The sequence below is a fragment of the Marmota monax genome, unplaced genomic scaffold (genome assembly GCF_021218885.2).
Source record: "Marmota monax isolate L192 unplaced genomic scaffold, Marmota_monax_Labrador192_F-V1.1 WCK01_AAM20220418_F8-fsc00005, whole genome shotgun sequence".
Classification (NCBI taxonomy): Eukaryota; Metazoa; Chordata; class Mammalia; order Rodentia; family Sciuridae; genus Marmota; species Marmota monax.
The window spans coordinates 24925500-24940817 of NW_026692254.1; the positions used below are offsets into that span (position 1 = coordinate 24925500).

General features: G+C 36.7%; 1 protein-coding gene across 2 annotated transcripts in view; it reads left to right on the forward strand.

Annotated features, from left to right (window-relative positions):
* The window catches only part of Agbl1 (AGBL carboxypeptidase 1), a 719307-nt gene that overhangs the window by 370656 nt on the left and 333333 nt on the right, over positions 1–15318 (forward strand). For both annotated transcript variants that reach the window (XM_046439390.2, XM_058577088.1), the window contains exon 19: positions 8413–8589. In XM_046439390.2, coding sequence (XP_046295346.1) covers positions 8413–8589 — 177 coding nt within the window. The remainder of the gene's footprint in view (positions 1–8412; positions 8590–15318) is intronic.

Genomic DNA, 15318 nt, shown 5'->3' on the forward strand with positions numbered 1-15318 from the left:
TAAATCAGCTTTTTTGCTGCTGTTACTAAAAGACCTGAACAGAACAGTTGAACAGGAAGAAAAGTTTACTTGGAGGCTCACAGTTCCAGAGAGCTCAGTCCCGAGAAGGGCAGTTCCATTCCTAGGGGCTTGAGGTGAGGCTGAACATCATAGCAGAAAAGTGTGGCAGAGGTAAGCAGCTCACCTGATGATGATCAGAAAGCACAGGGAGACTCACTGCACTTACCAGATACAAACTATATACCTTAAAGGCATGTCCACAATGGCCCACCTCCTCCAGCCACACCTTATTCACCTTCAAGTACCACTCAGTTAATCTCCCCAGGGGATTAGTTCACTGATTGGGTTCAGGCTTTAATAACCCAATCATTTCTTCTCTAAACCTTATTACACTGTATCACACATGAGCTTTTGGGGAACACCTCACATCCAAACTATAATAGAATCTGACCTCGGAGATTTTGTATTTGTGTGCCATCTTGGAGAGAAGCAGAGCAATGAGTCAAATGACTGTAATTCAGAATTAAATAGATATTAAAAGAAAGAATATATTCTTGTTTGGAGCTTGGAAAACAATGAGATGTCTAAGTTAAAGAGGAGATCTATGTAATGTGAAGAGAGGCTTTAAATGTTTCCTAATTTTGGAAGGGTGAATATTTATATTTGGGCAGCATTACTTTTCTTTTTCAATCTTCACTCATCGGCAAACTGCACTTTAAACAGTACAATAATAATAATTACCCAGTGCTCTAAGTGCTATACTATCTCCTCTTTGTCACATGCTTAATCCAGAAGAAAGAAGACATTTGAGTTCTATAGGCTGATCATAGGGAGCTTGCATCTTTCTGGTAGAGAAGAGGGGTTCTACTTGGATGTGAGCTCTAAGCTAAGTGCTAGCTTCTGAGTTCTCTTTGAGAGAATTCCATATTCTTTGAATTTTGGAAACCAGGGAATGTTTGGGAAGAGTTGGCAGAAGTCAAATGAATTAAAATATAGCTTGGAAAAATAAAATATAGCTTGTGCTTCTAAAATATATCTTAAAATAAAAATAATTGAATGCACCCTCATTGGTTAAGGTTGCCCCTGACTCTAATGCTTATAGAGAAATGGGATTCGATATCTACAAAGAAATAGATGACCCATCCTGGAGGCAAATTCTGTACTAGTCCTAAATCCCTGCCAAGTCTGTGTTTAGACTGTGCCAAATGTCAGCTCCTATGCCATGCCTTTTATTTATATTATCTCATTTATTCCTTGTAACAACTCTAATAAGGAGATGTTCATTCTCCCATTTTACAGATGAAGGGCCTAAGACTCAGAGAGGCTGAGTAGCTTATCTGAAGTTGCACAGCAAGTACATGGTGGAACTGGAATGTTCTTAGTTCAGGTCTATGTGGCTCTTCCCTGCCTTCCTTTAATGGGTGTGCTACAATGCCTGATATTTAGTGTCTAGCCAACGTTCTAGATTGCAGTAGAATCTTTCTGCTCTTGAATAAAGTCTTCAATGTATATTCCCAGCTCTACCTTGAGAAAAAGCCAGAAGAGAAGGAGGCTTTTCTTGGGACATATTTATAATAATTATAAATAATATTATAATATTTGGATGTCTATTACACATTGGACATATTGCATCTTATGTAAACTTCTTTACATCCCTGTGGGATGTTACACTGCTTAAGAGTTCATCTGTTTTCTATTCATTAACAAAACAAAACAACTTCCTGTATGGAATAGCTATCTCTGCTTTCTTTTCTCTGTCATAGATTTACATATGTGAAACCAAAAGAATAATGAGATGATAGAATTAAAATTTAATATAAATGCCAAGTTGGGAGTCTATTATTTAATGAATGTATAAACTATAGTTGTGGAAATGTAAGAGAAATACTCAAAATTTTCCTGCTAAGTCACCTGTCTACCTTAATCTAATGAAAGGTTCATAACTAGTTAAACTCCTCAAGATACATGTAATTAATTTGAAAGTGTGGTTTTTTTGAGCAGAGTGTGTATTAGCTAACAAAAACAGGTTTATGTCAGACACCAAACTACAGATCCAGGAAGCTCAGTGAACACCAGAAGGACAAATGCAGAAAGGCCTACACTTAGGCATATCATTTTCAAATTACAGAAGATCAAAAGTATAGAAAAAATACTGAAGAGGGAAAATGCCTTATTCTAGAGAGAACAAAAGATAAGAATTAGATTTGACCTCTTCAGAAACTTTGCAAACAAGAAGAGAGTACAGCAAAACATTTAAAGTGTTGAGAAAGAAAATACCACCAACCTAGATCTCTGGACCCTGTGAAGTTATACTTCAAAAGTGAAGACGAAATAAGGACTTTCTCAATAAACACTGAATGAATTTGTTGCCGGTCGACCTGTCTTGCAAGAAGTGTTAAGAACAGACCTTTGGAGAGAAGGAAAATAATATAGGTTAGAACCTTGATTCTACAATGAAAAAGAAGAGTATTGAAGGAAGAATAAGAGACAGTAAAATGAAAACTTGATTTTTCTTATTATTGATCGAATAGATAGCATTTTGTTCAAAATAATAATAGAAACAATATATTTGATCATTCATGCATGCACACATATTCTTGTATATATATGAGAAATGAATGAAAGCAAGAAAACAAGAAGGAGAATTAAGACCACTTAATAATAAACAGGTAATCATACTGTCTATGAAGTGGTACTCTTTTATTTGAAATTCCAAACTTTAGGTCAACCAAAAGAAAGTGAAAGAGCTTATATGTGAATAAGGGAGAGAAAATTGAATGATATCAATGTTCAATTTAAACCATAAAGAGCAGAAAAGAGTGGAAAACTAAAATCAGAACAAACAACAAAAAACAGGTAGAAAATAGTAACAAATATGGTAGACATTAACCCAACTATAGCAACCGTCACTTTGAATGCCAATGGTGTACATGCACAACTGAAAATTGGAGGTTGTAAAAAGGGACCAAAAAAGAAGAACCAACTGCAAGTTGTCTGGAAGAAACCCACTCTAAATATAAAGACATATTAGATTAAAAGTAAATGGGCAGAGAAAGATATATAAGCAAAATAGTTCTAATTAATTTCAAACACATGAAACTTCAAAGCAAGGAAAGTTATGGATAAAGAATGGCATTGAACAATAATAAAGGTGTCATTCCTTCAAGAAGGTATAACAGTTCTTAGCATGTATGTGCCTAACAATTTCAAAATACACGAGGCAAAGAAATGCGAACAGAAATAAATAAATCTACAGTTATAGCTGAGACTTCAAAACCCTGGTATCTGAAATGAAAGACAATCACTTTAAGAACATAATTGAATTCAACAACACCATTGATCAATTGGATGTAATTGGCAACTATAGACTCTTCCAAGAACACCAGAATACATATTCTCCTGAAGCTTATATCAAACACTAACCAAGACAGAACAAATTGTGGGCCAGTAAATATACCTTAAAAGAATAGAAATCATATAATATCTGCTCTCAGACACAATGGAATTGAACTAGAAATAAGTAGAAAGGTTAACAGAAAGGTTTAATTCCCAAATGTGTGGAAATTAAAGAACACACTTCTAAATAACACATGAATCAATGAAGAAATCTCAAGAGAAATTAGAAAATATTTTTAACTAAATGAAAATGAAACTGCTACTAATCAAATTTTGTGGAATTCAATAAAATCTGTGCTTAGAGGGCAATTTGTAACATTGAATTTATTTATTAAAAAAGGAAAATTCTAAAATCAATCATCCATGCTTCTACCTTAAGAAACTAGTAATAAAAAATTAAAATTCAAAGTAAATGAAAGGAAAGAGGTAAAATATCAGATAGATCAAAACTATATATATTATTTGTCAAAATACTAAAGTATAAATTAAAGAGATTGAAAAATAGGAAATCAAAAGCTGGTTCTTTGACAAATTGATAAGAGCATTAAATCTGTAGCCAGGCTATCTAGGGAAACAAAAAAAGAGAGCAGGCACAAATTATTAATACAAAAAATGAGAAGTGGGACATAACTACAGATCCTGTGGATATTAAATGGATAATAATTTCATAATTCATGGAATGCTGCAAATTTTATAACCTATATTAAATAGACCAATTCCTTGAAAGACACAAACTACCCAAGCTCATACAAAAATAATAGATAATTTGAAATGGCCTATATATTACAGAAATGGAATCAATAAATAATAATTAGTAACCTTCATAAACAACACTAGGCCCAGATGGGTTCACTGGTAAATTTTACAAAATGTTAAAGGAAGAAATTATACAAATTCTTCACAGTCTCTTTCAGAAGGTGGAAACTGAGGGAATATTTTTAAAATCATTTTACAAGACTAAATATTTCTATTAGATCAACATTAACCTAATGCTGAAGCCAGACAAAGACATTAGAAGAAATCAACAGATCAGTATCATTTTCTGAACATAGATGCAAATTCCAGAAGAAATGTTAGCAAATCAAATCCAATAATATAGAAAAAAGAATTATATATAGTATATAATTAGGATTTATCCCAGATATGCATGGCTGGATGAGCATTTCAAAATCAATTTATAGAATTCATCTTATCAACAAACTAAAGAAGAAAAATCAACTGATTCTGTGCAGAAGAAGCATTTGAAAAAATCCAAAATCCATATATAATAGAAACTCTCAATAAACTAAGAATAGACTCCTCTTTCTGAATTTGATAAAAAAATTTATGAATAAGCTACAGTTAACATAAATTATTAATGGTAAGAAATAAGCACTTTTCTCACTAAATCAGGAGTGAAACAAGAATATACCCTCTCAGCACTCCTTTTCAGCATTATGTTGGAAGGTGTAGCAATGTAATAAGACAAGAGAACAAAATAAAGTCATACTGATTGCAAAATAAAGAAATAAAACCATTTTTATTTCTGGAACTCCTGAATGAATGATTAATGTGTTGCAGCACACAAAGATAATATACAGAATTTAATTGCTTTCTTGTATAACAGCAATGAGTAAGTGGAATTTGAAATTAAGAAGCCCAATACCATTTGTATTAGTATGTTCCAAATAAAATACCTATTTTTATGTCTAACAAAACATGTGTTATATCTATATGAGGAAAATTACAAAAGTCTGATGAAGAAATGAAAGAAAAACTAAATAAGAAGAAATATTCATGTTCATGGATACAAAGACTTGTTTTAGTCAGATTTGTTATCTCTGTTACCAAAGAACCTGACAAGAACAATGTAGAGGAGGAAGTTTATTTTGGGTCACAGTTTTAGAGGTTTAGTCCATGGTTGACCAGCTTCATAGCTCTGAGCCCAAGATAAGATGGAGTGAGGCAGAACATGATGGCAGATAGAAGTGGTGAAGGAAAACAGCTCAGGACGTGGTGGCAACTTCTAGAAGATAAGAGAAAATCTAAATGACTACAGGTTTGGCAACGACTTTTTAGATATGATATCAACAACTATATCATAATCTTTAGCAGGAAGAATTAATAAGCTAGACTTCATTAAACTTAATTTTTTTCCTGCTCTATGAAACAAATTCTCAAGAGAATGAAAATATAAGCTACAGACTAGAGAAGAAAATGTTGTAAAAGATGTTTGATAATTAATTGTTATCTCAAAGAACAGAGTTTACATAAGAACATAACAGTTTATATAACAAAACTTTTCAACTCAACATTATAAAAAAAACAAACAACCTGATTAGAAAATAGACCCAAGATCTTAAAAGATACCTCATGAAAGATGAGATACAGATGGAAAATAAGCACATAAAAAGATGCTCCACACTGTTTATTATCTGGGAAGTGCAAATTAAAATGATAATATGGTACCACTATACACCTGTTAGAATGCCCCAAATCTGGAACACAAACACCAACTATTGACAAGAATGGGGATCAGCAGGGACTCTCATTCATTGTTGGTAGGAATATAGAGTGGTACAACCTCTTTGGAAGACAGTCTGGTGGTTATTACAAAACCTAACATACTGTTACCACCAAGTCCAGTAATTGCAATTCTTATTATTTACTTACAAGAATTGAAAACTTATGTCCACATAAAACCTATACATGAATATTTTGTAGCAGCTTCATTCATGATAATACACTCAAGATACCTTCAGACATCTAACCAATGGAACATTATTCAGTGCAAAAATGAAATGAGTTATCATGTCATGCAGAGACATGGAGGAAACTTAAGTGGGTGTTACTAAGTGAGACAAGGCAACATGAAAACTAGTATGACACCAACTATATGACATTGCGGAAAAGATGAAACTATGGAATATTGAAAGATCAGTGATTGCCAGGGTCTTCAGGGGAAGAGAAGCAGGAAGGAGGTGAGCAGGTGAAGCACAAACTGTTTTAGGAATGTGAAACTACTTTGCATGGTACAGTAATGTTAGATAAATGTCACTATACATTCAACCAAGCCCATAGAATGCGCAAGATCAAGAGTGAACCATAATTTAAAACTATGAACTTGGAGTGATAGTGATGTGTCATTGTAGGTCCAAGCATTACAAATACACCATTCTGGTGGAAGATTTTGATAATGAGGGAGACTATACCCATGTGGGACCGTGGAGCACATAGGATATCTGTGCAACTTTCTCTTCTCTCAGTTTTGCTCTGAACTATAACTGTTGTTAAAAAATGAACTATGATTTAAAAAATAACAAATCACAAAAGAAGTAAGTTTACAAAACAAAGATCATTAAAGTAATATGAGTAAACTTCTTACACTGAGCTAAAACATTGATAAATGAAAATTGATTTTGAGTATTTTTAATCATTTTCTTTAAAATATATGTAAGCAGTATGTTTATGTTTATCTAAGGAGAGCCTTAGGGTCTGGACTAGTAAGTTCTATTTATCTCAAAAAATAGTTATGAAGTCTATGAGTAACATATTTCTCAGGATGCAGAGATTTTCTTGTGAATAAAATACACTCCTGCCCTTATGGAACTTCGAGGCTGAAGAGGAGAAACAAACACACACACACACACACACACACACACAGTAACTAAATTGGAATTGTGATGAACATTTTGAAGGCCAAAGATAGGGCAAGAACTCAGGGAGGGAGGTATAAGTGTGGATATGAAATCAATTAGAAGGCAGTTGCAGAAGCTCAAGCAATAAAAACATTTTTTCCCTTTTAGAATGTTCTGTAGGTCTGGAGGGTATGTAGGAACATTGAGACCAGAATAAGTTATGTTAATATTTATATTAATGTGTGTTTACATAATGCATAATTTATAATAGAGTCAATAATGCAATTAACAGTTATATTAAACCCAAGGACAGTAAGTACCAGAGTGATAAAGAGATTTGCTAGATAGTCTAGTATTTTTTTTTCAAAAAATCCAATTAATTTGTATTCTTAACAACTCATTAGGCTTTTAACACTTTTGTCATCCAATTTGTCCAAAAGCCTGAAGTTTTACTGTTTGTTACCTAAGGTACGTGATTTTACATTACGTGCTATTTTGTGCATATTTAGTTAGTCCTGAAGTGAGAGAACCCTTCTTGTTAATGTCACTGAAGTTCTGGGACTTCCAAGCTCAGTATTTTTGCTGACCCAAGGACTAAATGTACTATCAACTCTGAGTCATCATTCCCTCTGGGGCAGGTCAAGTGTTGGAAGCCACAGCTCTGCCAATCAGAGTGACTAGAGTCTACAGATGCCTTCTAACTGGAGATTAAGTGGTCATAAATAAAGCATTTTTTACTCCAAAGTGGGATATATAAACCCAGAAGGGATGGAATTTTAGGAGTTTTATAATTGATCCAGCTTTAGATTTATGGCTTAGAGAATAAGGCTAAAAAGTTCATTTTGGCAATTCCATACTCATAGGAAACAAATGAACTTCATAATGCTCCTGCTTGAGAGTCTTCAGTGGCCCCTGTGGCCTTCTGAGGTCAGTGAACGGTGCTTAGTCTCACCCTGTAGAAACACTAAGGCTGGATTGAGTTGCTCTATAAATTCCAGGTCCCTATAACATCTGTGATTTCCCATAGGCTCAACCCAGCAATGTAAGGGGCCAAATATACATGTGCATCAGAGGTCCACAGTGATGCACAAAAGCCAAGTCTAAAGATTATATTCTTTGGAGTTGGGAAGGTAGGCATCTGGATCCTATTCTAGCCATTTTGTAGTTGTGGGACTTAAGTTCTTTATTCTTACTTTCCTAAGCCTCAGATTCTTTATCTGAAAAATGATAAAATAAGTTGGTATCCATTTCTTAGGATCAATAAATGATTCACAGTAGCATATATTAAGTGTGTGATATATAGAGATGCTACATAAATGTTGAGAAGCTATTTTTTATAATGAATAGTGCTAATCACCTGCAACTCATCATAGTTTGATTTTCTTTTTTCTAATTGTAGACTCTTCCCAAAATCCTTGATAAACTAGCACCAGCATTCACAATGAGCAGCTGCAGTTTCCTTGTGGAGAAATCCCGAGCCTCCACTGCCCGGGTTGTGGTGTGGAGAGAGATGGGGGTGTCGAGAAGCTACACCATGGAGAGCAGCTACTGTGGCTGCAACCAGGGCCCTTATCAGGTATGTGAAACTGCAGGCCCCTCTAGCAGGGATACACAGGAATGGGGAGCAATAACAGACCCTCTCATCCCTACTCCACCACCTGAAAGGGGAAGAAGGCTCCACATAGAGTCTGCCCAGCTCCTTTCAACGATCACCTTTGCCTGTGGCAGCAGCACTGTTGGTCCTGGAAGCTATGTGTGCATGCTTTCCAGTTTGGTTCCTTAATCATTTCTCCTCACCAGCAAGCAGCAGGAAGCCTCTTTTTAACCTGTGCCCCCAGCTTTTACAGAATCTCTGCCTGCCTGGCTCAGTTGCATTCATAGAAATCTGTTGTCTGTTGCAACAAGTGAACTATCTCATAAACATCATTGAGGGCATAAGTCATGTATGGATATTGTCAATACACTTATATATTGTGTTTGTTTCCTATTCTAGTTTAAATCAGCAGCTCTCTATGTTATCCTGCTGTCACCAGGGCACACAGGAAATTGTGTGTAGTGCACGTCTCCCAGAATGAGTGGGTCTGAGACTCATGCACCAGTGTTGGGGGGGAAAGTGCTCTTGTATAAATCACCTTCTTTCTACAGCTATATTAACTGCATGAGCAGCTGGATAGCTGCTATAGCAGGCTGTTCTGGCTGCTCTTCCCACTCCCCCATAGAGAAGCATAAATAAAGGACATTGTGACACTGCCAGGGTAATAGTCTTTTAAATTTCTTAGGCAAGCTGACAGACGACTCCTTGGTGACTTCCATTCAACCCCAAGAATACCTGGACCTCACCAGTATTAAAACTCATTGTGTTGGCTTTGATACTCTCCTGGAGCAGCCAGGAAGCACTTGGCATCTATGCAATCCAGAGCTTGTAGAAATCTGTTAGCTATCAAAGGCAGTGCACAGAGTGACAGGCCATGAACATTATCTAACTTCCCCACCTGGTCCAAGAGATTTTTGACATTGGGTTAACTTAACTGCTCATTTTGGCCCATTAGTTCTGTCAAATAGTCCAAGTGATTGCTTCAAGAATTATTTTGTTACTAGATTAATAAGTTATTATGCTGGATTAATTCTATTTACTCATATTAATGTGCATGCAGAATAAGAGTGCAGATCATTATGTGAGTAGCAAAAGACCTCACTCTTCCATATACCAGCAGTACTGAAGCTACTTACTTCCAAAAACCTATGTTTCAAATGTAGATTTTAATGTAGATTCTGTCCTCCCTACCACACAAAATATTTGTAAACACATATATGAATTGACTTTGAGGTTATATCATCAGGAATCTGTTTAGTTTATTGGCATACAAATCTATATGATTTCAAAAATAAAAGCTTGGAATATAAGTCATCCTAAGGCCTTCTGGACATTGATTTGTGCCTCAATAGCTGTATGCCTCCTTGTAGGACGGGGCCTGTCATTTGCTTAAAAGACTTTCCATGCAACCCTTCACAGATTTATTGGATCGGTGACTTTCATTGACTTTGTTTCTCCAAGCACCAGTTCAGACTAACAGCTTCTAGTCACATAAGTATCAATGCCATTCATGATAAATCAACTGGACATTCAAGTCCTTTGGAGCTGCCTGAAAACTAAAGGGCTCATAGGTGCAGGCCCTCACGAACTCTCCATCTTCCATGCAACGCGCAAAACAACTGTTAGAAATGAGAAAGAATGAAAGACTTTCACCCAGTGAGATGACTTTCAGGTATCAATGCAGCATTTATCCTGGGAAATTTTCCACATGGGCTTTGCATGGGGTCTCCAGAAGGAGAATGGAGGGAGAACTGGCTAGAGAAAACCGTAATAGTGCCAAACCTGCTTTTGGTTTAACTGTCCCATTCTCTATATGAAACACCTCTCTGAATGGATTGGTTTTCTCTTTCCCTTTGTTTTCTTGTCCTTACAAACATGGTTGAGTAGCTGAGCAGAGTCACAGACAGCAAGCAAGGGCATGGTGAGTAATTTTACATATGGGAGGCCCGCCCCCCCAGGGGAAGGAAGCCAGCCCAGAGTTGGGTGTTTCGGTGATTTTCGATTGAGGTATATAATAAAGTCTATGAGCTATAAAGCAGTATAGAAATTTCCATCCTGAACATATTGCAAATGATTTTTGTACATTGAGAAGCTGAGTCCCAGTTGGGTCTTGAGGTTATTATTCTAAGGTCATCTTTCCATTTTTTGTTTAGCATTACCATTTATCCAAAAGATGGAGGATACTTAAGTACACCCACGAGGGGCATTCCTTCCTTCCTTCATAAGAATATAAATATTTTTGCAGTTTCTCTGGTTAATGTGGCTTTAAAGTAGTTCCAATCATTTCTCCCCCAGCACACTAAGTACCTGATTTGTTAGTAGTGAAATATCATTTCTTACAGTGACATTTATGTTGGAACTGCATTAAAGAACATAAGCTATTACCTTCAAATAATTATTATTAATATGATATTTTCTCTTCTATTTTCCAGTCTATAGTTGGCTAATTTGAAATAAAAATTTCTCCTGCCTTTATTTCTTTGGAATACAGTCTCTGCTGCTTCTCATACACTTAAGATCCATAATTTAAATTTTATGTAATAGTCCCACCCACTGAGAGATTTACTTTTTCTCTTAAGGACTGGCCCAAAGATATTGAGGCTGTGGAGGGGAAGACTAAATGGAATGATTCATCCTTTGGGGGCTCATTTTTCAGAGGCATCCAGTCTATGTGGACAGCTGTGTGGTTCACAGTGAGAGCCTGTGACCTGGGGTCACATATATGGTATGTCTGCACATACAAAGGCATGTGACTGGACCCTGTGGGCTGCTAGTGGCTTAGGAGGTCAATGTGAGCACTCCCACCCAAGCAGGTTCTGGACCTGCTTGTTGGCCACACCACTGACTTGTGGGACAGCAAAGTGGCCTTAGTCAGAGGAAGAACAGAAGATGGGGGACTCAGCTGAGGCTTGAAGAATGAGTCTACTGGTCCTTCAATTTCTTTATGTGAGCTGCCTCTTTGTACTGTGGACTCTCCAAGCAATCTGTCTTCTCCAACCCCCACAGAGGGATCTTTCAATAATCCAAATCTACTCAAGTCACATTATCTGTCCCAATGTCTTCATTATGTCTAGAGAAAATTCAACTCTTTATTCTGATGTTAAGACCTTTTACAACCTCTTCATTTTTTTAAACATTCAGTACTTGCTCTAGTGCAGAATAGGTATTAAATATGTGTGATGATGGACAGATGAATGAATAAGTGAACAAATGGATCAATAGTAATTTCTAGGTTGTCAGAGGGTGATCCTCTATGTGCATGGGTAACTAGAAAAGAAGAAGAAATCTCTGTGGTCTGAGTGTGACCAGAAGTCACTCTAAAGTGGAGATTTTAAGAATCTTTGCAGTGCATGGAAATAGAAAATGTGTGGGCAGGAGAGGGAAAGGCATAGAATGTAGAGCTGAGACCTCTCAGACCTGTCACTGTGTACATGATTTGAGAGCATTTAATGGATTCTTTCCCAGTGTAAGACAATTCTAGTCCAGGTGTGGAATCTCTTACGGCCACATTCTAATAACAGATGATGATTAGCAGAAAGACTCCCATCCATATACATGGTAGATGCTGTAGTCCACCCTCTAGGTGCCTGTTTAGCACCCAGGCATGCATTTCCCCTTGCTGCTCACAGCTGTGTCCATTAGGAGGAATTGACTATAGCTGCAGAAATGGCCTTGCCCAAAGCTGTGGTTCCTTCCTGACAGCAGCCTGCATCCAATGGCTGACCTATGTGAGGTGAAAAGGCCTGGCCTCCTTGCCTCCACTGGGACAATTCCAGCGGGACATTCCAGCTCTCAAATTCCCTACAGGATCAGCTGGAGCCTTTATTGCAAGTGCATTGCAGATCTACTTCCCCTCTGCCCAATTTTGCTTTCCTCATCGCTCACAGGTGTTGTTCCAATGAGTACTCCCCCAAAGTCCTGATACATGTAATTCTCAGAGTCTCAGAGGATGCTTCCTGGGGAAACAAATTATAACAGTGCTTCAGAAAGACTTGGATGAGAAAACATAAATGTTGGAACTAAGTATTCAAGCTGTAAGATGGTTTGACAGGGATGAATTTCATATAGGCAATTAAGATATCTGAGCTTAGCGTTTAAGGCTTCCCATGTCCTTTCTTTCATACTGTATTTGCCTTAGTTACTTAAGGCATGGGCCCTCATCTACCACCTTCCTTACCTCATGCTGGAGACAATAGCTTGGTGCAAGATTTTTTGCAGTGGTCCAGAATGGAGGCAGATATATTAGTTTTGAGTGGATGCTACAGCAAATGACCACAGAGTGACCGAAAACAACATAAGTTTATTCTCTCATAGTTCTAGAGGGTAAAAGGGGTAAAAGTCTGAAATCAAGATGTCAGCAGGGTGATGTTCTCTCTAAAGACTTTAGGGCAAAATCTGTTCCATGCTTTCAGCCGTATTTCCCAAATCTTTGGTGTTCCTTGACTTGTGGATGGATAAGCCTCACCTTTTCCTTTGTTATCACTGTGTCTCTCTTCTAATCTTCTTGTTAAGGACGCCAGCCATACCAGATCAAGGGTCTACCTTACTCTAGGATGACCTCACCTTAACTAATTACATCTGCAATGACCTTATTTCTAAATGAGGTCACATTCTGCAGTTCTGGGAAGGAGAAGAACTTGGTGGGGGTACTATTCAACCTAGTGCTCTAGGTCATGGACAGGTACACAACACATAGACCAAAGAATGAAGGAAATGATTTTATTCTTCTTTTTACATTGTCATGGAGTAAAGCCCGCATGTTATAACAACTCTTGTTTATTCTTTACCCCCATGAAGAAGAAAATCAAGTTTAGATTTTCTTGGAACACCTTGAAAAACAAGTTTAAGAGTCATTCCTTGTATAAGGAGTGCTGGTTAATGTTGCTTGAGTATTATGATACACAATTTTAACATAGCAATAATGATAACAAACTCTTCTATGGTACTCAATTTGTGCTAAGCCCTTAATATATATATTAAGTTACTCCATGTCTGCTATGGCACAACCAAGAATCATGGTCACTTCTATTGTCATTGTCATCCTTATTTTACAAATGAGGATGCTGAGGCAGAGAGGTTAAGTAACTTGCTCAAGGTCATACAGCTAGTAAGTTTTAGAGCCAGGATTTGAAGATGACAGGTGTGGAACTGGAATCTTTGCTTTTACCCCTGTGCTTTCTGCCTTGTAGAAAGTGGTTGTTGAAAGGAGTCCTCGGCTTCAGAAACAGGAGACCCAGCTGCTGCACTTATCTGCCGTTAAGTAGATCTGTAGCAACAGGTGAGTCACTTAACCTCTCTAGGTCACAGTTTTCTGATTTATAATAGATGACATAATTAGAACAAAGAGATGGACATGTCTCTGCTAAATTATGACTATCCTGAGTATCTAAAGGATTTCTGGATCATCTACAGCAGTGTGAACCAGCACTATTGTGGAACCCTTAAGAATCTTCAGCAACTTAATTCTGAATATGCACATTTTTTCCAAAAGTAGCTTCTTTGCTTTGAGCACAATTCATTATTGTCAGGGGACTTTGGCTGCTTAATCCACACATTTCCTTCTCACCCTGTTTATTCTATCCTGGCTGATCTTCTCTTTAAAAACAAAGAAGCAAACAAACGAACAAAAAAACCCCACAAAACTTTTCAAAGTAAGCAAAGAGGGATGGGAGGATTTTAATACATATGAAATAGCATCTTTCTACCAGTTTCTTCATTATTGGAAATGTTGGAGCAAAATCTTCAGTAAAACACCCATTTTAAGCTGTTACAAGTGATCTCCTGTCTTACTTCCTATCCTCATTTCACTTCCTAGTGACTTCTCGTCTTGTCCACCAGAGTCTTACACAGCTTTATGGATTTACACAGCCCAGACTGAGGACTCTCCTGCAGAATTGGCTTTGTACCAGGGTACACAAGCATGAACATACACACACACATACACAAACATAGGTATATACTAATGATTTTCAACCATCAGGTCATAAAGGAAGCATATCTTATTGTTTAGTGAAGTTCCTGTGTCAGCTACAAAGTTCCAAGGAGAACTCTGCCATTCACAATCATTGAGCTTGAAACAGTCCCTGACCTCTATGTACTTCAGTGGTAAACATGATGTTCCTCATAGTTCCTCTTTTAGGGAGATGCTATAAAGACAGAATGAACCACTATCATTAAAACATTTATCACTGTCTTCATAGGAAAAACTCACTACCTGTTTACTCTCAAAACATATTTACTATTTGTATTATTATTGATGATAATAATTATTAGTGTTGATTTTCTTTTTCTATTTGAAATAATGGACTTTCATACATAATCATCTTAATCAGGTCTTCTTAATCAATACCTTTGAGTTTAGAGGTAAGGTCTCTGTGATATTATAAGCTCTAATACATAACCAGGTTTAAGAATCACAGATTTTGGCTTTTATAGAGACTAATATCCATATATCTATATTTATAGACTTACCTACATCAAAGAAACTCCTGCATGTATTATTTAGGCACTTCCTTTTTTATCTACCATTTATTCTAGCTATCAAATTTCCTATGCAGCATAAGCTATAGTCTAGCTGATTCATATCTGATGTCCTGAAAAAAGGGAAGGGGAAGAGAAAGAGAATGGAAGGAATAAGCCTGGGTGGCAGAGGGAGGAACAAATTTAAATTTCTAGGAAGACTGTTGAATTTAAAAAGCTATTTTAATCATG